General features: G+C 44.6%; 2 protein-coding genes across 3 annotated transcripts in view; one reads left to right on the top strand and one right to left on the bottom strand.

Moving 5' to 3' along the window:
• B4GALNT3 (beta-1,4-N-acetyl-galactosaminyltransferase 3) overlaps positions 1-25,682 on the top strand; it is a 403,403-nt gene that overhangs the window by 31,143 nt on the left and 346,578 nt on the right. The gene's annotated exons all lie outside the window — the stretch shown is intronic.
• The window catches only part of LOC125434730 (sodium- and chloride-dependent GABA transporter 2-like), a 193,534-nt gene that overhangs the window by 25,139 nt on the left and 142,713 nt on the right, over positions 1-25,682 (bottom strand). For both annotated transcript variants that reach the window (XM_048500342.1, XM_048500343.1), the window contains exons 4-12: positions 22,526-22,666; positions 18,353-18,440; positions 14,717-14,849; positions 11,006-11,140; positions 6,787-6,890; positions 5,118-5,242; positions 3,711-3,823; positions 1,781-1,918; positions 1,070-1,172 (exon numbers count right to left, since the gene is read on the bottom strand). In XM_048500342.1, the coding sequence (XP_048356299.1) occupies positions 1,070-1,172; positions 1,781-1,918; positions 3,711-3,823; positions 5,118-5,242; positions 6,787-6,890; positions 11,006-11,140; positions 14,717-14,849; positions 18,353-18,440; positions 22,526-22,666 (1,080 nt within the window). The remainder of the gene's footprint in view (positions 1-1,069; positions 1,173-1,780; positions 1,919-3,710; positions 3,824-5,117; positions 5,243-6,786; positions 6,891-11,005; positions 11,141-14,716; positions 14,850-18,352; positions 18,441-22,525; positions 22,667-25,682) is intronic.

The raw sequence follows: 25,682 nt of genomic DNA, 5'->3' as shown, positions 1-25,682 counted from the left end.
ATTCAGGTCTGCCTGGACCATTTTGGATTGTAGATTAGAACGGTCTGAATTCCACTGACTCAAACTGAGTGACAGATGAGACGTGATTTGACCCAAACTATAGGAATGTGTCAGTCTGTGTTTATTGTGGTGTCAGTTTATAAACACATTTTTATCCCACTTTAACAAAAATGGTAGAAAGAGATGATAATGTGTGTGTTTGTGCACACTATATATTGCTTAAGGAAGCGCTATGTTGCTATATTGCTTAAGGAATATAGCGCTATATTGCTTAAGGAAGACCGTTAATTCTTTTCTCTCCCCAGATGTCTATTTTTTCTGCAGGGGAAAAAACCCATACAGATATCCAGAGGATACTGAAATTGTTTTCCCTGTCAGTCTGGTATAATTTCTAAGGATAGCACTAAGGCCCGCACACACAGAATAATGCGTTTTCAATTCAGTTTCTCAACAGTTTGCAAGTGGATTTTGCTATTCCGCACTGCTACAAAGAGCATTGAAAGCAGTTTGAAAGAGCATTATTCTGCATGTGCGGAAAGGGCCTAAGGTAGGAAAACTGACATAAGAAAAGAGGAGTAACTCACCCATTTCTCCATGATCCTAATCCGGATCTGGCCTCCGTAATTGCTTTTAGCATGTAAAAAAATACAAGAGATCCCAACCCCAGACCTCACACTTAGACCTTATATTCACCCAAGGACTCACCCTTTACATGTGTGATACCTTCACATGCCTCTTTTTTACACTGAAAAAACGTGATATATGAATGAGATAAACAAGGTGTTTGGAAATGCAAGTCAGGCAGTGACATGGGTGAGAGAACTGGCTGTAGTTCTCAGTTGAGGAGCCCTCCGGGGATAGGGCGGTATAAAAGCCGAAATAATAAATAAATAAAATAAATAAAATAAACATGGATTAGCTACTGTGTAATATGCTGAATGATCCTTGTTCTTGGTTTCTTGGCCAATGCGACTGGATGACAAGCAGGTAGAAGTGCAGACCTAGTCTTCCCTTTGGAAGGCTGTTTGCACCATCTTTCGTTTCCATGTTGCATTTGAGTTCGACTTACCGTAAACCCATGCAATGCAAATGACTTCAAAGATCGCCAGGAAGAGAAGGCACATGCCGCTGGCAGCATAGTAATCAAACAGCTGGAAAACGTACATTCCCCCCTGCAAAAGGAATAGGAAGGGAAAGAGCGGTAATAAATAGGCTGTTTGCAAAGAAGAACGTGTTGCGGAAGGACTTTTTTCCTCCCACAAGAAGGATACCAAGGCAGTAGTGTTCACATGACTGCTTAGAGAAAATAATTTCATGTCTCCTGACTTGAGATCTTAGTGTAATGAGAGATTCCCTCCTGTATCCTATGAGAGGACCTGAACTTATTTGGTTTGTCTGAGTCTGTCTCTCTTGACAGGCCAGAATGATTGAGTGATCATCTAGAAGCCTTGAGTTATTTATTGCAGGGGTAGCAAATATCTTACACACACACACACCAATGGATTTCTTTTGAAGTTACCCCCAAAATGCCAGCCCAAAAGCCAAGACAGGGACAAAATAGAAATAGAGATTTCCCTAAGAATGTACCAAAAAAGAGAGAGAATGTCCCTTGAGATTCTCGGACGGTGGAGACAAGATTATGCAATCAATGTGACAGCTTCCATTGAATATTTGTATGATTTATTCAGAGCTGGAGAGCACATTTGAATATCTTTAATATAATACACCTGACAGACTTCCTCCATAGGCACTCTTCTTCCCAGCCCTCACCTCTTCTTACCTCAGTAATCAGAAGCAAACCAAGCAGGTAGCAGATCACTGCAATGCCCAGGATCAACAGTTCTCTCCGCCCCTTCTTGCGAAAGATGTCCGGAAACAGGTCCACAATGGCTGTCACCAAACTCTCAACACAAACAAACTGTGGAAGAAATTGTATCAGGGAAGAAGACAGACTCCACATTCTTTCCCTGCCCTTCTTCCTTTCCTTTAATCTTATTTCCAGGCAACTGAGGCAATGGTAGGATTCAAATAATTTAACAACCAGTTCTGAAAGGACTCAGTGGTGGGATTACAGCCATTCTCTGAACTAGACAAAAAATTAGCTACCAGTTCTACTGAATAGGGGCGAATAGGCTGAATCCCACCACTGAACTGGGTGGGGTCAGGGTGGGGGAGGAGCAGCATCCTGGGAGCAAAAGAGCAAAATTACATCAAAAAATAATGCCTAGTTTATTTGTGGAAGTTCTGACCATAAAGTTCCTGGTGATTCCTAGAGCTACCTAGAAGAAGGGACGCCAGCCTCCAGGTGGGACGTGGGGATCCGCTGGAGTTACAGCTCATCTCCAGACTAGAGAGATCCGTTCCCCTCGAGAAAATAGCTGGACTGTATGGCATGATACCCAGCTGAGATCCTTGTCCTCCTCAGATCTCCAGAGTTTCCCAATATGGACCTGGCAGCCTTATCCCACATCTCTCACCTGTACCCAGGTAGAACCTGGCAACCCTACCCAGAAGTGACAAGCTTCACTTCCGGAATTGCCAGGAACTATATAGCCAGAACTTCCTGTAAGTTGGTGAGGCCTTATTTTTCTTTTACATTTTTCTCCCCAGGATGATACATTCCCTCCCCACACACAGAGAGAGTTTCTACCCACCAATCAGATGAGCACTGGCGGGGAAGGGTCACAATTACTTGGAGGTCTCCCAGCATAAGCGGGCAAATGGGAACCCTACCCTACAGCAATCAGTCAGATGCTACTGCCAGCCAATGGAGCACTTGAATCGTGGAACGGCATCACAAGCAAAGTCTTCCAAGCCATAGAGGGGAAGGGACTACTGCATGCCACTAAGAAAGCCCCAGGTTCAATCGCTGGCATTTCCAGCGAAGTAGCAAATCATAGGTGATGTGAAAGACCTCTGGCTGAGACCCCGGAGAGCTGCTGCCAGCCTGAATCGGCTGACTTTGATGGACCAAGAGTCTGATTCAATAGAAAGTAGCCTCATGTGTGTGCTCATGCGTCTTGATTTGCAACAGCATACCAAATGCACAGTTTAGGGCCTGAATCTATTGTGCTATGAGAGACATACGCACAAGCTAATGAAACTGGATGCTGACACAGGCAGGGCTTTTCACTGGTCTTGGTGTTGGGGCACATGGTTTTCATGCACAAATGCTCCACTTCAGTCACATATGAACACAAGAAGCTGCCTCATGCTGAATCAGACCATTAGTCTATTAGGGTCAGTATCCTCCATTCTGACCGGCATCAAATCTCCAGGGTCTCGGTCCGAAGTCCTTCGCATCACTTCCTCCCTGATGCTTTTCACTGGAGATGCCGGGAAATGGACCTGGGACCTTGTGCAACCCCGGAAGATGCTCTGCCACTGAGTCACAGCCCCCCTTTTTGTCACTTGTTGAAAGGGTCTGAGATAGCAGCCTGAGAAAGACCTGTTCAAGAGGTTTTGGGCAGAGGCTGCCTGCCTTGATCTACCCACACATATACATAAGGTAGAGGTAATATGATTGTGAGGTGGTAGGAAGGACCACTGTGCCACACCACTCTCTGAAGTGTATGTCAGGCAGACCCAACTCATCATTCACTTCTATCACTTATTCATGCAGGACCCTCCTGTTCAGGTACCATTTAAAGTTCTGAAAGGCAGAATACAGTGTGAACTTAGACAAAAGTGAGTATATATCCTTTGCATACCTGGCTGTCCAGCCCCAAGAAGATCAGCATAAGGAAGAATAAGCAAGACCAGAGCTGAGATACGGGCATCAAGGTTACTGCTTTGGGGTAGGCAATGAATGCCAGGCCAGGACCTGCCAATCAAACAAAACATGGGTGAACAAGATGTTTTACCATATCAACACCCTACAGCAGTGGTGGCAAACCTATGGCACTCCAGATGTTCATGAACTACAATTCCCATCAGCACCTGCCAGCATGGCCAATTGCTGGCAGGGGCTGATGGGAATTGTAGTCCATGAACATCTGGAGTGCCATAGGTTCGCCACCACAGCCCTACAGCATGCAAACTGGACACATGTATTTTGACTTTGTCATTTCTAGTATGAACTGGATAAAGAGCTTTATTTTCTCTATTCAAATCCTCATTCCCAGACTTTTTTTGTGGATCTTTCCAGACATTTCTTTAAAACACACACACACACACAAATTGTTCCTTTAATGCTACTTATCTTTTTTTCCTTTAGTGATATTTATGTTTTCCATCTTTCTTCAAGGAACTTGGATGACCAAGGATCTTGAATATACTTCCAGTTAAACCCAATTAGAATCAAGATATGAAAATTCCACAAGAATTTCCACGCTTGAAGGGCAGGTAGATGCTAAACAGCCTATCTAGGTCAGTCTGCGATCTCCAGCACAAGCTTGGTTTTTTTCAAAGTAAGCCCACAGGACAATATGATTTTTTAAAGATGCTAAAGTCATTCATATTGGGAGCCTACCAATGAAAGCACCAGCTACCCATGATGTTTCTGATGCTTGCAGGCACCATTTCATATGAATAGGGAAAACATGCAGATTTCCCAAGCATGTTCAGCTTCGGTACACACAGAAAAGAACTGCGGTTGTTTGCATCTTTCAGAGTGGTACACTCATGGAAAATCTGCATGTTACCATCTTTACAAGAAATGGCATCTGCAAATATCAGGATCATCTTGAGTAGGGCATACTCCTACTGGTGGGCTTTCAGTTTTAGTGTCTAAAAAGTGTTAAGTAAGAAAAATTCCATGCAGAATCCCATATCCCATCAGTCAATGATGATGTGAGTCACTTTAAGGGGAACCCGGTATTATTTAATAGTCCAGAATGGAGCACATGTTCTGAAAAGGGGACAAGGAATTCCCTTGCTGGAGTGAATGCAATCTTGGCTCAGCAAAACAGCCCAGAAGGTAACTGCCATCTATAAAACATGCAGAGTTTAAGAAAGAGCTTTGGACATTCAGTGTTTTTCACATATTTTTCCATCAAGATCATCGAGAATTTTCCTAAGAGTGTTCAGGATTGCTGGCTGGTACCTCTTCCTGACAAGTCAGTCCAATTGACTATTGTTCTTGTTGCAGGACAATTTACCGCTGTCTGCCTGCTCACCTGATTCGGCCACTTCTGAGATGGACACCCCCTGTTCTTGCGCCATGAAACCCAGTACGGAGAAAATGGCAAAGCCAGCCACAAAACTAGTGGCACTGTTTAGGAAGCAGAGCATGAAGCAATCCCTGTTGAGGAAAAACCAGAAACAGTGAGCAAGAGAAAGAGAGAGAACGCTGCTCATTATTGCAGTTTTTGCTATACTTAACCATTGTGTGCAGTTCAATTTTTTGATATATGTGCACATATAAGTGTCTCCAATGGTTCTATTCTGTTAGCATAAAAGCCATTATGTTTGCCTGATGCTATTCACCCTGTAGCTCCTGGGGAGCCACATTCACAGTGGGTGGTGGTAGAAAGTCATAGCCGAATTACGGCAACCCCCTAGGGTTTTCCAGGCAAGAGACATTCAGAGTTGGTTTGTTCAGGGGTTTTTCCACACAATTCATTTTAAATGTTTTGAGGCAGGAAATAAAACATTTCCTCCATGGAGTTCCACATTGTTTTTACCTCAAATATTTCATTTGCAGCCTCAGAACATTTTAAATGAATCCCCTTTTAGAGCTATTCTCTGGTTGAAGAATTTTGAAAATGTCTTCAGTTGCTTTGCAATCTATTGACAATTCCCACACTTCTCTGAACTTCCTCCTTGGCACCATCTTCTGAGTTCACTCAGTTCCCCCTCACCTGTTTATTTGCAACAGTTAGCTGTTCTTTTGTGGCCACAATCTTCAAAGCATTGAGTATACAAGGAGTGGAGAATGCAGCACAAGGCTGTAAAACACTGAAGCACAGAACTAAAAAAGAGGGTAGGGGAAATCACAAAATGGTGGCCAGGAATTGTTTCAAGGGGATGAGGGCAAACAGAGTGGAAGAGAGTGTTAAGGATACCATATGGACTGCCAAAAAAAACCCACACAAATGATTTCTATATCAATTCAAGCCTGAAGTGTTCCTAGAAGCTAAAAAGACTGAACTGAGGCTGTAGGAAAGTTGAAGGCAGCATGAAAAGAAGAAAACCCAATTATTCAAGGAAGTCACAACCCTTGATTTACTAGATTTGAGCAAGGCTCTTAATGATAGGATGTTTTAGAGGACATGGAGCAGCAGTGGCGTAGTAGTTAAGAGCAGGTGCACTCTAATTTGGAAGAACCAGGTTTGATTCCCCGCTCTGCTGCTTGAGCTGTGGAGGCTTATCTGGGGAATTCAGATTAGCCTGTGCACTCCCACACACGTCAGCTGGGTGACCTTGGGCTAGTTACAGCTTTTCGGAGCTCTCTCAGCCCCACCCACCTCACAGGGTGTTTGTTGTGAGGGGAGAAGGGCAAAGTCTTCGTCTTCGTCTTCGTCTTCTTCGTCGTCGTCGTCTTCGTCTTCTTCGTCTTCTTCATCTTCTTCTTCTTCTTCTTCTTCATCTTCTTCTTCGTCTTCTTCTTCTTCTTCTTCTTCTTCTTCCATAAGTCTGAAGTGACTTGATGGCACTTAACACACATAACACACAAAAACTATAAAATATTCCCATTGAAGAATTTGATTTCACTGGATAAAGAAATGAATAGAACATAGTGCAACTTCCATAGGAATGAAATGAGTACGCAAAGGCAATAAGTTCCAAACATTTTGATATCAAGCACATAGAGAAAGCCCGACGTAATTTAAAAGCCATTCTTACCTGTAGCAATTGTTGTTGTATTTGTTATAGCTGCCCAAGGCTGTCAAGCATCCCTGGCAGATAGCATAAGAGAAGAAGATCTGAGTGCCTGCATCCATCCATACCTGGACCAACAAAAGGATGATGATTTCTAGATGCATTTTAGGAAGTCAACAGTTATAGCTCTGGACAATGGTGGAGCGCCAAGGGGACGGGGGGTGCGTCATGCACCGGGCACATCCTGGGGTCGGGAAATCACTCCCAGTCCCTTCCCCTTTTCCCTGCACCCCCCCCCACAACCCCCCTGCGCCCCCACCGCAGCACACACACACACACCGCCCCCCTTTCCACACTTACCTACGTTCCTTTGCTTTTTTTTTAGTACTTTTTGAGGCTGAAAAAAGCGGCCTATTCACAGTTCAGGCTAAAAACTGCCTGAGGAACTACAGTTCCCAGGAGACTTTGGGGCTCACAAGGACTCCTAGGAAGTATAGTTCATCAGGCAGTTTTTTCCCTGAACTGTGAAGAGGCCACTTTTTTCAGCCTCAAAAAATACTAAAAAAAGAAAAGGAATGCAGGTAACTGTGGGAAGGGAGGCGGGGGCATGGGGGGGGTGGAAAAAACACACTGCACACCGGGCACAGTTTGGCCCAGCTATGCCTCTGGCTCTGGAAGCTGTACCCCATTTATAACTCCAGTCACGAATCCTAAATATGGATCAGCTGCCTTGAATTTATTTATTTATTTATTGGCAATGGTGTCACAAACATGGCTCGGGCAAAGGGGTAGTGAATGCTGAATACACTTTTCTTGCTTAAAATCATGAATAGCCACCAACAGGGTTGCAGATCCATTCATCATAGAAGTGGGGAAGAAGGATCTCATAGGGCTGTTATAAGGTTTTCTGCAGTGATATGTGTGAACAGTAAAACAATATGTTACAAAAATATAAAGCACAAGCATAGACCTTGCAAGGAAATGTGGAGGGAGGGGATCACTATAGATTCCCCGCACTATTTCCACTTTCTGTACTCCTGACAGAAACTTTTGTTGAAGCTGGTGACTAGGCCCAGGAAAGCAGTGTGGTAGCAAGCAAGTTATGCAAGAAAGCAAGTTGGCTTGAGATTGCTGCCTGTCCTGTCCCTGATAAGTCGTCTTTCCAGAATGGGGAGGGAAGCATAGGTGGCTGAGAGGTCAAAATTGACATGAAAAAGGCCCCGCCCCTTTCCTCTTTTTTACTGAAACATACAGGTTTGAACGCTGACAATATTGTTATAGTTGCCTAGCAACCTCCAACAACTGAGATCTCAGTAGGCATTAATTCATTAAAAGTAATTCTCTTCATTAAAGACTGCTTCTCTTATTTCTGTGCTTTTAAAAACCACAAATATACACACACACACTTCAAATTTTTTTTTACAAATCTAGTGCTTTTCTTAGAGTTGTAGAAAGATCTGTTTTGTTTGCACATGACTCCAGTGTCAAGATTTAAGTATCCACAGATTAGGCCATATTGAGAATTAGATATATTGACAAGCAGGGTACACATGAGGACCTGCGTGGGCAACTAATCCCCCCTTCCCTATTGTTTTCCTATTTCCTTTCCCTGAAAGCCCTCAGAGCTTCTCGCCTTTCCCAGATTCCTTCTCTCCCTCCCACCCACCAGCCAAACCTCCTTTATCTGGCTCCTACCTTCAACTTCCCTAGAAACCTCTTCCCAGGCAAACAATGGCCAAGCAGTCCCAGTTATAAGGTAGGGGACCACAGAGGGACTTGCATAGGATACCCACTTTCCCCTCTATTCCCTTCCTCATGCTATTACCTCTCTTCCCTCATCCTGTCAGCATCCATATTCTTACCTTTCCTTCCTTTCTTCTCTTTTTCCCACCCAACAACTAGCCTATCTTTTATCTGCATAAATCTTTGGCTATATTAATTATTTACCTTATTTATACCTCACCTTTCTCCAAAATAGGGACCCAAAGTAGCTGGCATCATTCTCCTCCACTCCATTTTATCCTCACAATAACCCTGCAAGGTAAGTTAGGCTGGGAGTGTGTAACTGACCCAATGCCACCTGATGAACTGCCTCAGCAGAAGAGTGTTTTAAACCCGGGACTGCCAGAATAGAGTCTGAAAGTGTAACTACACTGCCTTTCATAGGATTGCTGTGGTTGAACAGTAGCAAGCAACTGGTCCTAGTGAATCATTCCAATGGTATCAAGTTGCCCAGTGGTTTCTGCTAGGCAGGTCCCAATGAATCCTCCCTCCAATGCCAAAACAGCCCTCAAAAGGGCTCTGCTCCCTTCCCCTGTGTTTTACTGACAGAAAGCAAGGCTTGAAGGTTGTCATCACAGTTGTGGTTGCCTAGCAACAGTCACTGAGGGCTTTTTTCTTAAAGCTGCAGTTGCTGATTCTATTTGGGGTGGAGGGAGAATGAACTCCCTTTTTTAAATTTCAGGTTTTTCTGCGCACTGGGACTTATCTCAGGCTTTCAGAGAGATCTGTTTTATCTGTTCATGGCTCTAGTTCCCAGATTTAAAACTCCAAACTGAGAATTAGATATATTGATTATTAGAGAGTTCCGCACCTTATAATACAACTACATAAAGAGCAACAATCCCAGAGAATGTTTGTATTCAACCACACATTAGGAAAATATGAAGAGGCCCACAGGATCAAACCAAAGATCCATCTAGTTCAGCATCTGTTTCTGACAGTGGCTATCCAGATGTCCCTGGAAGACTTACAAACAGCACACAGTCTCCAAATTATGTTGCTCCTCTTTTCCAGCAATTGTTATTTAGTGGTAGACAGACTCTGAATATGGAGGTTCCATTTCCATCATAGCTAATAGACAAAGATGGGCCTCCTCTGCATTAATTTGTCTAAGCCCCTTTAAAGCCAGCAGTCTTTAGTCAAACTGGAATCAGCATAAAACTGGCAGTCTTTGTGTGGTTTGTAATGTCTAGCCTCTGAAACTAGAATTCCTGACTTGCAAGACCTCTCCAGTTTAGAAGTGCTTTAAGTCACGATTGAACCATATCGAAAATGAACAACCATTCTCAATAATGTCTCGTCTTCATTGTGGAATAATAAGCATTAAAAGTATTTTTTTTGTAAATTAACCGTACGTCAGTGAAACTCAAACCAACCAGAAGGAATGGATTCTATTATGACTAGCTTAATAGAATCAGAAAACACACAGAAAGATTTCTGTGATAGATTTGAGATATTCCTGACTGTGCCTAGCAGATATGATAACAATGCTATTTCTTTACAAGACTCCTTTTTGCCAGGAACTCTGGCTCTGGGGAAATTCTGATGTTCCCCATGAGAAGCTCAAGGCAGCACCCAGTAAATCAGAAGAGATGTTATCTTTCTCTTTCTTAATCATTTTCACTTAGGGCTCAACAGAACCATCTGTCAGGTGCTGAATATTTAATAGAGGCAGCCACGTTTGCTGTGCTTTAAGTGGTTGCGACCTAGCATGTCCATATTTTAAAGTGCTCTGCCAAACAGCAATGGTCATGCTCCAGTGAGATCCCTGTTGTCCTTTACAAAGGGCTGTTGCCTTTAAGGTGAGATGCTAAAAAAAGGACTCTGGAAAGAACAGAGTTACTCAGGTGGCCTGCAGAGTCTTGTCTAGCACCAACAACCTTGATCTCCAATTAACTGTAAGATCCTAGTGGGGTGTAGTGGTTAAAGTGACAAATTAGGATCTCGGAGATCCAGGTTTGAATCTCCACTTGGCTATTGAAGCATGCTGGTATGATGAGATTAGTCACACATTCTCAGTCTACCAGAAAATACTATTCTCAGTCTACCAGAAAATACTTACAATGGCCAAACTAACAAACACTGTAAACAGATAATCAAAACAAGAGTTTGATGAGAAATGGGAACTTTATTTTTTTAACTGAGGCTGAATTGATTATGTAAGATTAGTAATAAGTTAGATTATTAATTTGTGAATGATTAAGATATAAGTAACTGATTGTTAGATTCTTACTGCAGTTTTGGAGTTAAAGGTTAGAAGGAAATGAATTTTAAAATTATCGAACTTATGGGTAGCTGTATTTCTTTTTAAAATCTTTTTCCTGTTCTATATTTTCTTTTCACGTTTGCGCATTATATTTCAGAAAATTAATTTAAAACAGGTAGTTGGGAGGGAAGTCTGATCTTGTGGAATCCACCTGCCGTAAATGGCCTCATCAGATTGGAATCAGCTATAACTCACCTGAGGATCTGCAAGTCTAGAAATGTCTGGGTTCAAATAAAACTCAATCCCTTCTTTGGCGCCTGGCAGAGTGACTCCTCGGATCAGTAGGACAATAAGCATCACATAAGGAAATGTTGCTGTGAAGTAGACCACCTGCAACCAAGGAATTAAAACTCAGAAGTATCCCACAAGCTCTACATTGAGCTAAGAAAGTGGTTTAAATAAACATGAAAAATAGAGGATAATTATGACCTATTGTCCTAGAGTCACCAATAACAGGAGATAAACATAATGCATAATGTCTGTGTCTGCCATCAAGTCATAGCGAACTTATGGAGACCCTGCAGGGATTTCAAGGCAAGAGACATTCAGAGATGCTTTGCCCTTGCCTGCCTCTGAATGAGCTAAGAACGTTCTGAGAGAACTGTGACTGGGCCAAGGTCATCCAGCAGGCTTCATGTGGAGGAGGGGGAATCAAACCCAGTTCTCCAGATTAGAGTTCACCACTCCTAACCACTACATCACTCCAGTGGCGTAATGTCCATTGGGCAATGTGGACAGCTGCCCAGGGCTCAGGAATTTTGCGTTTTTATTTTTGGTGTTTTTCACATTTTGGCCTGCAGGGGGTGCATTTTTAGAGATATCGGCACCTAAATTTCAGGGTATCATAAGGAAACTGTCCTGATGATGCCTCCCATGTTTGGTGCAGTTTGGTTCAGGGGGTCCAAAGTTATGGACCCACAAATAGGTTGCCCCTATCCCCCATTGTTTCCAATGGGAGCTAAGGAGATGGGGCTGCACCTTTGAGGGACCATAACTTTGTCCCCCCTGAACCAAGCTTCACCAAAATTGGGGGGTGTCATCAGGACAGACTCCTGCTGATACCCTGAAATTTTGGTGTCACTAGCTTAATAATTGCACCCCTGACACGCACCCCCAGAAATTTGCCCAAGAATCTTACTTCTGCATTGATTTTTTTCCATTGATGTCAATGGGGAATTTCTGGTGCAGCTTGTGGGGTGCACATTTCTGAAGGCACAGTCACAGAACTTTCAGGGTATCTTCAGGAGACTGTCCTGATGACACCCCCCAAGTTTGGTGAAGTTTGGTTCAGGGTGGCTAAAGTTATGGACCCTCAAATGGGCAGCCTCTATCTTCTATTAGCTCCCATTGGAAACAACAGCTGGCAGGGAGTGGGGAAGCCACAAGCCACCAGAGGAGGAGGACAGGGGAGCTCCGCCTCCTTCCGCCACCCATGGGGGGGCATCAAACTCAGGTTTTCCCAGGGCTCCAGTTTTCCTCGTTACGCCCTTGCATCACTCTGTAGACAACCACATTCCTAAGACTTAAAAGCGCTTCAGTTCTCTCAAAAGCAATGGTTTCTGTTAATTCCCTCCTCCAATTGCAGATCATGCTACGCTGTACCTGAGCAGTCCTACAGGAAACAACATTGAGAGGGGGGGCGGGGTACAGCAGAAGGAAGAAGGAGACAGAAATTGCTCCCCTCAAGAAAACTAAAGAGGATTTCAGTGTCCATAACTGCTTGATTCTATATAGGCTTGAACCACATTCCTACTTTGCTAAATCTGAGCATCCTCGCAGCCTAAGAAGCCTTCTTCTGACAGGAGCATCTTCCCCCTTCTGTTGCAGGAAGGCTCAGTAGGTTAAAGGAAGGCTTCAAATCCATCTCAGAGGAGCGGAAGGATTCAAGCCGCTGCCCAGATAGGAATGATGTATGTTGCCATTCTGCCTCTTGCTTTGACCTACATAGCAGAAGCAGAAAATGTGCCGGAAGGTACCTGGTATCTGCACTGCACATGCTGTGAATCAGAGTTATATATAGGTTGTGCACAGACAATAGATTTTCAAGGATTTGGAGGCCATCCTGTGGAGCAGCCATTGCCTATTACCCATAGTGGGTGGCTATGCTGAACTGCAATCGAAGAGTTAGGCCCAAATCCAGAAGCATCTGGATTTCCAACCAGTAAGCTTTTGAGAGCTAAAGCTGATGAATGAAGCTTTGACTCTTGAAAGCTTAGTGTACTCCAGAAATCTTGTTGGTCTTTAAGGTGTGACTAGACTGGAAAGTAGTATATTTTATGTGTCCCATCATGTTCACCAGACATACTTAATGGGCTAGTCACAGCTTTTTGGAGCTCTCTTAGCCCTACCCACCTCACAGGGTGTTTGTTGTGAGGGGGGGAAGGGCAACGAGATTGTAAGCCCATTTGAGTCTCCTACAGGAGAGAAAGGGGGGATATAAATCCAAACTCCTCCTCCTCCTCCTCCTCCTCCTCCTCTTCCTCTTCCTCTTCCTCTTCCTCTTCTTCTTCTTCTTCTTCTTCATAATTCACCCTTCAGGTTGGACCCTCCCTAGTCCTCAGTAGCATTTTGGCATGACTATCCCCAGCACCTATTGGAGAGTGTCAGTGACAAATGATTTGGGAATAGTCATGAGTGGATTTTGTTTGTTGGTTGTGGGGTTTTTTGTTCCTCACCATTTTTGTGAGAAACAAGAGTTAATAATGAAAGTAACAACTTTATATTTGGCTGTTGGGGGTTTTCCAGGCTGTGTGGCTCTGGCTCTGGTAGTTTTGGCTCCTGACGTTTCACCCGCATCTATAGATGGCATGTCATGGTGAGATGCATTTCTATCTAGGGAGAAATGTGGGTAAAACATTAGGAGTGAAAAGCACCAGATGCACAGTCACATAGCCAAGAAAACCCACAACAGCCAGTTGATTCTGCCATGAAAACCTCGGACAAAATTTCATATTTTTACAATGCATTTCAGTTGTTAAAACATTTCTCACACTGTAATTCAATCATCCTTACCGCAATCGTGTAAGAGAGGCTGATATCATTTTTATCATATGAGGACTGATGGTGCAGAGTTAATGTGAACAAGGCAGAGATTTGTCATCGAAGTTTGCCACCAAAGAAATAAAGCAGAAGTCTATCGGCTCAATCTTGGGTGGGGGGGAACCATCATTTGGAGGTGGTACAGGGCTGACGTGGTGTGTTTGCCCTCTCTGCTGGTATAAGGGGCACCCCTGCTGGCAGAGAGAGCAGGAATGCTGGCATTCAGGTACCCCATACCTCCATGGCAGTGAAACCCAGAAGTCTTTAAAGTGCCACTGAACTCCTATTTTCTTTTGCTGCCACAGACTAACATGGCTATCGAATTGCTACCAAAGACCCCCTGCCCCAGGCCCAGCTCTGATTTTCTCCCCCATAACACATAGCATCACTTATCCCATGTCATGATGTCATCATTGCATCCATTTCCTGCCATGTCTAAACCTCATACTGTGTAACAGCCCAGAAGAAATAATACTATAAGTTGTAGAGAAAAAGAGGAGAGTTTGCGACAGGGACAGCAATAAAAGTGGCATCCCTCTGTCATTTGTTACATGTGGCTCCATGCTACCATAGAGCCAAAATCATTGTGGGACTAAAACAAAGATGAACACACCTATTGAAACCATGAGATGAAGCAAGTGATTTCTGCTCGGTTCCCACTGTCCATTTGCGCTGTGGGCTTCTACTTCCTTTATCCTTTGCATCCACAACTGTTAGAAAGTACAGTCCATAGTTTCCTGGATATACCCTCCCAAACCAAAGTTCAGTGTGACCCCAGTACTTTCTGTGCCTGTCTCTTGACACAGAGAAGCCAAAAGGATGAATCAACACATTTTAGGTATTAAAAACACAAAGAACTGCTCCTACTTTGCCTGTGGACTTGACTCCTTTCCAGATGCAGAAGTAGCAGATGATCCAGGCAAGCATAAGGCAGAGAGCCAGCTCCCACCGGACAGTGCCCAGATGATGTAGTCCATCAGTTAGTCCCAAAACTCGCTTCCTGCCAGAGCAGATAAAATGACAGGTAGGTTGATACCCCAGCCTGACTTTTGCATGCCAGAACATGTTGCTTCCTAATTATTTTCACTGATACCCCATCCCAAACGATGCTTAGATCCCACCACTTCTACTGTGCCCGTGCTAAATTCCTTGCCTGCAGTCTCTCTATTTGTCTGCTATACTCATATAATGGTAATTGGTTCTCACCAAAAATCACCCTCCTCTTGTATATACTAACATTGAATCAGAACTGACTGGAGCACAGTAGCTGCACTGTGTCGTGTGAGAGTGGCCACTGAAACAGCTGGAAGAGAAAATTACTTCTGCGTGTTTTTTCCAGTAATGTGATTTCTATGGACAGAGTTGGTGAGATAACAATCAATGAGAAGTGAATTTACAGTTAACATTTTCTTAATTGTTAGTTCCCAGATACGAATAATTAGGATTAACCTCCAGCTGGGTTGATCATCTCCTGGAATTACAAATTATCTGAGGAGAACAGGGATTAGTTCCCCTGAGGGGAAAATGGCTGCTTTGGAAGATGGACTCTATGGCATTATAGCCCTCCCCAAACTCTGCCCTCCCAGAGTCCCAAATGTCCAAGAATTTCCCAACTAAGAGCTGGCAGTCCTAATGTATCATACGTATATGTGCGTGATGTTATACACACTGCACATAATATATATAACTCTTCCCAACAGCTGCAGAGTGCTGTCACTCGCAAGATGTAATGTTTTGCCATTGACATGTTTTACCATAAGCAGTTATGCTAGAGCAGGGGTCTGCAACCTGTGGCTCTCCAGATGTTCATGGACTACACTTCCCATCAGCCAATTGGCCATGGTGGCAGGGGCTGATGGGAATTGTAGTCCATGAACAACTGGAGAGTCACAGGTTGCAGACCCCTGTGCTAGAGAGATGTTCAAAAATTCCTCACCAGGAAAGAACATGTGCTTGCAATGCCAACCATGTAGAGACTGTTGGTCACATACTTTTATTTTGCCCTTTTTATAGCACAGTCAGGCATTCCTTGTTGACCCCTTGTTTTGGTCAACAATGAAGGATTTATGGCCCAACAGAAAATCTGCCTGTTATTAAATAATGAGTCTTGTGTTGTATCTGAAAAGGTCATAAGGTTCTTGTGTTTCGCCATGAAACAACATTCACAAATAAATACAAGAGGCTGATGTGAATACTCACCAAACAACAGATTCTGAGACAATATTGTATTTTAAATTATATAGTTTTCATAAGTTTTGTTATTATATTATTTACTGTTTTGTATAATAAGCTCTTTTAATGTCAATAAAAGATATTTGGAAACACACTACAGAATCCATACACACACATTCATTCAACAAAACACAAAGATGGTATATTTGTGTGTGGGCATATTCGTGCATGTGTAGTCTTAGTGTTTTATTGAATATTTATGGATTATGTAATGCATGTATTAATCACAGGACTGAAAAATGACATATTTTTGTACATTCGTATAAAAATAAACAAAAATTCTAAAAGAAAACAAAGCATAATTACTTCTGATTATATGCAAGCATGAATCAGTTCCAGTCTGAAACCGGGATAAAGGAATCAGCTTTATCAGGAAAGTTACTCTGAGCTGTCGAAGGCTTTCATGGCCGGATTCAACTGGTTGTGGTGGGTTTTCCAGGCTGTGTGTCTGGGGTCTGGTAGATCTTGTTCCCAACTTTTCGCTTGCATCTGTGGCTGGCATCTTCAAAGGTGTATCACAGAGAGAAGTCTGTTATACACTGTGATGTCTGCTACACACAGTGTATAATACACTTTTCTCTGTGATACACCTCTGAAGATGCCAGCCACAGACACAGGCAAAACATTAGGAACAAGATCTACCAGACCACGGCCACACAGCCCAGAAAGCCCACAACAACCAGTTACTCTGGGCTGATTCATACATGAATTGTGGGACATGGAAACTATTGACAGTAACTTCCTCGGGAGCAGGAACTGCTGGATTCAAGGTGAGTCCCAGGATTGCACAGTTAAGTACTCAAAATGGTGTCGCGAGTTCCAAAAGATGTGCAACAAATTCTAGAAAGAATCTCTTTCCCACCATTCTGCCTTTTAAGTTTAAAAAAAATGTTTTCCTCACTGCTGTAACACCCACACACTCAGGTTCCCAACTCCAGGTTGGGAAATACTTGGAGATTGGGAGGGGGGTGGAGCCTCAGGAGGGTGGGGTTTGGGGAGTGGAGGGACTTGAAGCAGGGATAAAGCCATAGAATCCACCTTCCAGACTGGCCATTTTTTCTAGGTGAACTCATCTCTGGGCGTTTCCCCACTTGCCACGCCCCCCCTATGCTGCGCGCCGCTCTCAGCACACGTCATTTTCTGGCGCGCGCCCAGGCTTCCCCACGACCCTGCACTCTGTGCGGGGTCATCAAAAGGCACCATTTGGAAGAGTGCCAGGAATGACGCTCGCTGAGGGGGCGCGGCAGTGTCAGCGTCGGGGCAGCTGCGTTGTTGCCGCTCCTGTAGTGGGGAGTGCTGGGGGACCCCGCGCTACTTGCCTACAGTAGCGCGGTGCAGAAGGTAAGTGGGAAAATGCCCTCTGTCACCTGGAGATCAGTTGCAATAGCAGGAGATCTCCAGCCACCACTTGGAGGTTGACAAACCTACCACACACTCATCCTCATTTTGTTCTCCACGATGTGGTAAACAGCAGCTGGGCAATTCTGCTGTAGCAGAGCTACCAACCCACCATCATATGGATCTGATATTTCACGGTTGCCTTTGTATGCGCAAGACAATTAACCAAGGCAAAAATTTGGGTTGCAACATGTTACACATCTGGTATGGGCCTTCAGGCCCATTCATTAGTAGCAGATGACCTGGCAAAGTCTGAAAAGGACCGTCATACCTCAATTACAGTTGTGGTTGAAGGTCTCTTCTATGTAAATATACAAAGGAGTGAATGTGGGCTGGGAAAATGTGGAAAGGCAGAGCCAAATCTGTGGCAGGGTGAAGATTCTGCCTTCGGTGGGCAAGATGAGGCCGGCAAGGTTTGGACTTTATATGGCTGCCATTCCCTAGGCCCCACCATCAACATCTCCGGCCTCTTTTTTATTTGGGGTCTTGGGTACAAAAACAGATTGCTTTACCCGATCTGCAAACAATTCACATGCTTGGCAGCATCTTAGAGGCATTCCTTCTGCCCAACACAGAAGGACACAGAAGACTCACAGAGCACAGGGGGAATAAAGGGGGTTTGAGGGAGGATTTAGCCTTTTCATCTTGAGCATCAAAGCGGCTGGGGAATGTGTATGTTAATGTCATCATTCAAAATCTGCTTTTCCAGTATATTCCCCATATATACAGGCAACCCTTTGAACAAGGCCATGTGGTCACCATATGCCTCGGTTTACAAAGCGTAATCCTTTTCGTATTTAGCTTCACAGTGGCCAAAAGCATCTTCTCTGGGCATTGCAGGAAATAAAGAAAGCTGAAAAACAGAATACATACTCCCAGAACTCAATGACAGGGGAGGTAGTGTTAGATGACACTGTCCCATTCTCCAAACTGGTGTTGTTCAGGAAATCCACACAATGCTCTACAAAAGAGGGAAAATAAGCAGACACTCCCATATAAACATCGATCTTCCATCTGACTGGAGTCCTCCTAGTCCAGGAACTGTGAGAATTCTGAGATGTCTGTGGCAGATCCCTATTTGTATTAAATCCAGATGCCTGTGGAATGCAGGTTATAAATCAAGCATGCCAACGGTAGCATTTCCAAGATAGCAGATCTCCAGACTCCTTCCTCCCCCCCTCCCCCCGGCCTGGATTTACTCATTCACTGAATTTACTCTGCAGACCGCCCAATCCAACCTTTCACACTCATACAAGTCCTTGAGGGCTGTTGCATCTGCTAAGTTACTAAAGATGGAAAGAAGGCACAAAATCGTTCTAGGAGAAGATGGTAATATATTAAAAGAAAGCCCAAAGAAGAAAAGGAAGACGAAGACTGGGAAGTAAAGGATATTACACATTTTGCTTCCATGTTTCAGTTTCATCACAGGTAGGGAATACAGGAGCATACATGTTTATTTGTTTGTTCGGAGGGCTCGAGGCGGCTCACAGTATAGCTGTTCTCTAAGACAGCAATCAATACAAATATAACTTAAACTCATTAAAACTTGAGCAGCAGTTACTAAAAATAAGTACAATTAAGACAACAGAAGTTGTTAAAAACTTGGCATGAGAACTTCCTCACGGGAGGTTTCTGCAGCATTCCCCATCAACCCTGCAGCATTTGTGTCCTGCTGTGCCTGTGAAGGGCCTTTTGACTACTTTTAAAAGAAATCAATAATCGCTATAGCACTGTAGCAATTGCCAGTTTGTTTACTCCCTCCAAAAGCCCCTTGATGGTCGGCAGTGACAATAATGGGGCTGGAGGGTCTTGCCAATGTGGACTGGACCTTTGCGAGACAAAAGATGTCATCATCTCAACCACTTTAGACCGCACTCCTTCAAAAGTATCTGAGACAACTAGAGCGTGTGAAGAATGTACCATGGATGAAGGAAAATGGGTGGAGAATGGTGTTGGGTGGATGCTCCCCCAGAAAGGCTGGTGTTTGTAAGCCAAAGAGAAAAGTTAAGCAGCCTGACATAACTTCTTCTCTATCATTCTGTAAAGAAACTATGGAAAACTGAAGTCGCGTTAAAGAATAACGACATTTCAGCCTTCGTAAGCTTGCATTTGATAAGCTGATGGAAGCTGTGAGAGGATGTCTCCATTTGGAGAGCCATGGCAGAGCCTTCATTAGGGTACACCAAGAGACGGCAGCCTATAGAACGGAACCATACACCTGACCGAAGAATGGAACTCTCCTATCCGGGATGGCCGTCCACTTCCACCACAAGCTTACACAGATTCAGAAGGGATGCACAAGAAGCAGTCAGGGAGGGAGGGGGATTCCTGCCTAGCCAGCCAGATCAACCAGATCGACCCTGGTGATTAATGGGGTGACAGATATCCCAGCCAGATGATCCTCACATCAGGTTTCTGATAGTAATTCTGAAGTAGAATCAGAGAACAGACCTTAAGGTGTGCATTTTTTAAAAGAAACTGCCATAAGGAAAAGAAATAGAAAGAACAATGTTTCTACACTGATGCCAGTATGTGGAAAGTGGGGGGAATAAAGGAGAAAATGGAATAGTTTAATAGAGTGTAGCAGAAGACCAAAGGATATGCAGAGGTCAGGGAGACCTCGTAGAAGAACCTGGCTTCGCCTGTGGACTCAGAGGCGAATGAAATACACCAAAGGCTGGCTAAACAAAAGCACAGTTCCAAGCCCACTGTGGGGGACTCGGGTCTCTTCAACCACTTGAAAGCAAGAGGGATGCAGGGGGTCGGCGCTCCATTTGATTACAGTGTAGGAGGGGCAGCAGAACGACACTCTTATCCAGTCTTCCCAAAGTTTAGAGGTTGTGATTCAGCTCTCAAAAAGGTTGTCTGCACAGTCAGGAACCTCACAGCCTGGATGCTAAGAATAGAAGTAGACTGTCAACGATATGTCTGGCTATGCGGGAAAGAAGAGAGAGAACAGAGACAGGCCCAGTTCATTGTGTAAAAGTGTACGGTCTCTGTCCCCCAAAAAAGGCCAACGTGGCGCGATTGAAATAGCTGAAACTATGTTAGAAGTCCCTTTACACAAGGAACTCCCTTCCTAAATGGAAGGACACCGATGGAGTTCCTTTCTAAGAAGTGATGCCAACTTCCCTGGAGATTTTGGGGACTGGAGCCTGGGAAGGATTGGATTTGGGGAGAGGAGGGCTTGGGGAGGGGATATATCTCAGCAGGGTACAGTGCCCTAGAGTCCAGTCTCCAAAGCAGCCATATTCTCCAGGGAAACTCCAAGGAGATCGCTTGTAATAGTGGGAGATCTCCAGGCACAACCTGGAAGCTGGGCACCCTCACTCACAAATGTAACTCATAGGTGAGAGACATAAGAACATAAGAAAGAGCCTGCTGGATCAGACCAGAGTCCATCTAGTCCAGCACTCTGCTACTCGCAGTGGCCCACCAGGTGCCTTTGGGAGCTCACGTGCAGGATGTGAAAGCAATGGCCTTCTGCTGCTGCAGCTGCTGCTGCTCCTGAGCACCTGGTCTGCTAAGGCATTTGCAATCTCAGATCAAGGAGGCATAGACAGTGACTATCTCCTTTACATACATCAATTTGTTTGTTTAAACCATTTCTTTCCCCACTTTTCATTCCATCATTTCCAAGGCACCTTCCAATAAAAATAAGAAAAGTCACAATAAGGAGCAAATTGCCATTAAGAAGAGAAGAAGAAGAGTTTGGATTTATATCCCCCCTTTCTCTCCTGTAGGAGACTCAAAGGGGCTTACAATCTCCTTGCCCTTCCCCCCTCACAACAAACACCCTGTGAGGTAGGTGGGGCTGAGAGAGCTCCGAAAAGCTGTGACTAGCCCAAGGTCACCCAGCTGGCGTGAGTGGGAGTATACAGGCTAATCTGAATTCCCCAGATAAGCCTCCACAGCTCAGGCGGCAGAGCAGGGAATCAAACCTGGTTCCTCCAGATTAGAATGCACCTGCTTTAATTACTACGCCACTGCTGCTCTAATCTAATCACTGCTGTGTGATTAGATTAAGTACATCTAATCACACAGCAAAGCTACTGCAGCAAGCCATTCAGTCACAATGTCATTCTGTCAAAACCCTTGGCACGTGCAGACCATTCAACCTAGAGCCTAAGGCCAGTGGTGGGATCCAAAAATGTTAATAACAGGTTCCGATGGTGGTGGGATTCAAACAGTGGCGCAGCCGCACAGACGCACCTCCAGTCCCAATTGGGCAGGCAGGTTGCTTTAGTAACCCCTTCTCGGCACTCAGAAAAAATTAGTAACCACTTCTAGAGAAGTGGTGAGAACTGGTTGGATCCCACCTCTGCCTAAGGCTCAATAAAGTAAGAATCTCTGAGGAGAACATTCCAGAGACAGTGGGGTGTAGCGGTTGGAGTGCTGTCCTATGATCTGGGAGACCCAAGTTCAAATCCCCACTCTGTCATTCAAGTTTAAGGGATGATCTGGGAGTAGGGTTGCTAGCCTCCAGACTAAATCTGGAGCTCCCAGAATCACAACCAATCTCCAGGAAACAGATATCAGTTCCCCTGGAGAAAATGGGTGTTTTGAAAGGGGGACTATGGCCAAATCCAACCCCAGACTCCACCCCCCAAAACCTCCAGGTATTTCCCAACCCAGAGTTAGCAGTCCTTCCTTGGGTCAGTCAGGCACTCTCAGCCTTAAATGGAGGAGACGGGAACAATTTAAGCCGCTTCAGTTCCCCTTCTGGGAGAAAGATGGTGCATAAATGAAATAAATGTTTAAAAATGGCCAGGGAATCGACAAAGAAAAAGTCCCATCTCTGGGGGCCACCTGCCCTCTCCAGAAGCCTCTCTGATGATCTTAAAAACTGGGCAAGTTCACATGGGAGGCGCAGGCATGTATTTAACAAGCTCTATCTCACAACACACCTCCTATTACACAGAATGAGGCAAACAGATCATATGTCCGATCTGCACCCTTCAGGCTAGTCTTATAGTACAAGAACAACAGCAGGCCCACTTTGGTCTGCAAAACCATGTGTACGGTTGCTTCCAGAGGAAGTTGTACCTGAATTCCAATAGTTGTTGCAGTTGGCCCATGGTAGGACAGCAGAAAAGGAGTTAAATAGGTAAAACAGGGCCCAGGCCAAAATGATGATGTAGTAGATATTCAGGTAGGATTCAATAACTTGTGACGCATACCCAATTCCTGAATGGAAAACAATGAGAAAGAAAATGTTTTAGGCATGACAGAGCCATAAATGCTATCAAGCAGGGACTGGGAAAGAGATCTTTGATACTGGTCCATGTAGACCAGGGGTCTGCAACCTGCAGCTCTCCATAAGAACATAAGGAAGAACCTGCTGGATCAGACCAGAGTCCATCTAGTCCAGCACTCTGCTACTCGCAGTGGCCCACCAGGTACCTTTGGGAGCTCACATGCAGGAGGTGAAAGCAATGGCCTTCTGCTGCTGCTGCTGCTCCTGAGCACCTGGTCTGCTCAGGCCTTTACAATCTCAGATCAAGGAGGATCAAGATTGGTAGCCAGAGATCGACTTCTCCTCCATAAATCTGTCCAAGCCCCTTTTAAAGCTATCCAGGTTAGTGGCCATCACCACCTCCTGTGGCAGCATATTCCACACACCAATCACACGTTGCGTGAAGAAGTGTTTCCTTTTATTAGTCCTAATTCTTCCCCCCAGCATTTTCAATGAATGCCCCCTGGTTCTAGTATTGTGAGAAAGAGAGAAAAATTTCTCTCTGTCAACATTTTCTACCTCATGCATAATTTTATAACTTCAATCATATCCCCCCTCAGACGTCTCCTCTCCAAACTAAAGAGTCCCAAACGCTGCAGCCTCTCCTCATAAGAAAAGTGCTCCAATCCTTCAATCATCGTCGTTGCCCTTCTCTGCACTTTTTCTATCTCTTTGATGGTCAATTGGCCATGCTGGCAGGGGCTGATGGGAATTGTAGCCCATGAACATCTGGAGAGCTGCAGGTTGCAGACCCCTGTTGTAGGCAAAACAAATGTTCTGGAGAGACTTGATGGAGTTTCCCTGCCAAACAGGTTTGCTATTCCTGCTAATCTTCTGGATGATAATTTCAAACACTGCCTTGACATTGCCAGAAGATTTCGAAGACAGTGTCTGGAAAGGGTGGAGTTTGGCTTGGGTGTGATGTCACTTCCAGGTGACACACTAGCAATTTCCCCCAATCTCAACTGTGAAGACCACGGCGATATGGGGGGAGATATTATTCCTTAAGCATCCCTCTGAGGGCCACTTTTTATCTATTTTTCTCCCCTTCCTCAATTTCTAGAGAGTGGGAGACCGAGGCGAAGGGTGAGGGGCGGGGAGTTACCTACCACCTACGGACAAAAGGCAAACCTACAAGGAGGAATGGTCTTGTAAGCAGTCTGGATGAGAGACGGCTGCTGCAGCCACGTGTGAGCTGCCTTCTCTTTGGTGAAAGAGCAGAGTGTGTATAATAAAAAGAAACTTGCTGTGTGCAGAAAGGCCTCTCAGATCTCCCTCCTGTGACACAGAATAAACAATTAAACACCTGACATTACACTTTAGGACAGGATTTTCCAGTGGGCACTGGGGCTCCTACCAGTAGCTCCCATGGTGCCTCCTGAGTTTTTCAGAAAGTAGGCAGGATCTACAGTCAAATCAAGAGGATTTGAACACATTCAGTCCTGAATTCCATTTCCACTTCAGGCATTCCTTATTTTTATTCCCTCTTCTTTTTCTTCCTTCCATCCTCTGAGCTTTCCTTCATTTTTTTGTATTCCCTCTCTTTGATTCTTTTGGGAAGTCAAGTGAGAAGCATTGGGCTGCCTCCTGTGGCAACCAATCTAGGGCTCATTCCGCACATGCAGAATAATGCACTTTCAAACTGCTTTCAATGCTCTTTGAAGCTGTGCGGAATGGCAAAATCCACTTGCGAACAGTTGTGAAAGTGGTTTGAAAATGCATTATTTTGCGTGTGTGGAAGGGGCCTAGGTTTGACTCTGCTTCCTGGGGGAGCGATTTCAGGGTGCCACTCACCATCCTTTCTCAAAATGCCAAAGGTGCCCACAGGCTCCAAAAGGTGGGGAATCCCTGCTTTAGAAAGCTGTTTTCCTGCTGACCCGGCCAACGTCTTTAGACAATGGTGGCTGCGTTACATGTGTAAGAGAAGCCATTCTTACTCACTGGCATTTCTGAAGCATCTCTCCCCACTGACAGTCTCAAGGCTCTTCAGAAACGACCAAATTAATCCAATTTAGCACTGTCATTTAAGTAGTCAATTGTTATTCTTTTGCTGATGGAGGGATGAATTATGCATAGGTATTACGCAAATGTTTGCAGATGTTCACTGTGTGCCATGACTAGAGAATTCAGATCTTTCAGGATGCATCATTTGGAATGCGATCTTTAAGATGCGAATTCTGGACTCCCCCCCCCCACCCCAATAATTGCTACAGAGAAAGATTCTGGACTACCTCTCTCTATAAAATCCAAGATCGCCAGTCCATTTAGGTAACATCCATACCCAAACCCTGAATCCTCAAGACTGGTATTTCTTCTGCTATTCATCTGTCCTACGAAATACACACGATTACCATTTTCTCCCATCTCCCTTTCTTGAGTTTCCTGTTCATTTGCTCTACGCCCCCGTTGCATCTTGTGTCAATTTAGCAGAAAACAGTCTCTTGCTCTGTGTCTGCACAAAAAGCCAGCCCAGCAGTTGCACTCATTGCCCCTCACTGATTCCTCGGAAACCTTGCGGCGGACAGGAAGGAAAAGCAGAAGAAAATAAGAAGTGATTAGGAAGATGCATTGCAGGCCAGCGGGTGAGACCCATAATTGGACTGTTTTGTTCTACCATCCGGGAACTACTTTTTCTATCTGTGCATTAATGTAAGGCAGAAGCCAGACTAAATCTTGTTTTCATGTTCCCTTCACTAGAACAAAATGCTCCTTCCTCCCCCCCCCCCACCTCCCAACACACTCACTGCAGCTCATCGATCTCCCCAGTATGCTACAGCTTGGGGACAGGAGACCCCACTCCACCTGAAACAGCATGAAATGCAAACTGCAGGAAGATGGAATTGGAGGAAGCAGGAAGATGGAATTGGAGGAAGTTAACCTGCCAAGCTTCCCTTAGCCAGGAGATTTCGAGGGGAGTGCCTGGGAAGCAGAAAAGTTAGCCTGGACCCAAGCCATCATCACTTTCAG

This window comes from Sphaerodactylus townsendi, linkage group LG06 (genome assembly GCF_021028975.2).
Source record: "Sphaerodactylus townsendi isolate TG3544 linkage group LG06, MPM_Stown_v2.3, whole genome shotgun sequence".
NCBI classification, from domain to species: Eukaryota; Metazoa; Chordata; class Lepidosauria; order Squamata; family Sphaerodactylidae; genus Sphaerodactylus; species Sphaerodactylus townsendi.
Note: the sequence above shows the minus strand (reverse complement) of the source record. Positions and strands in the feature narration are given on the sequence as shown.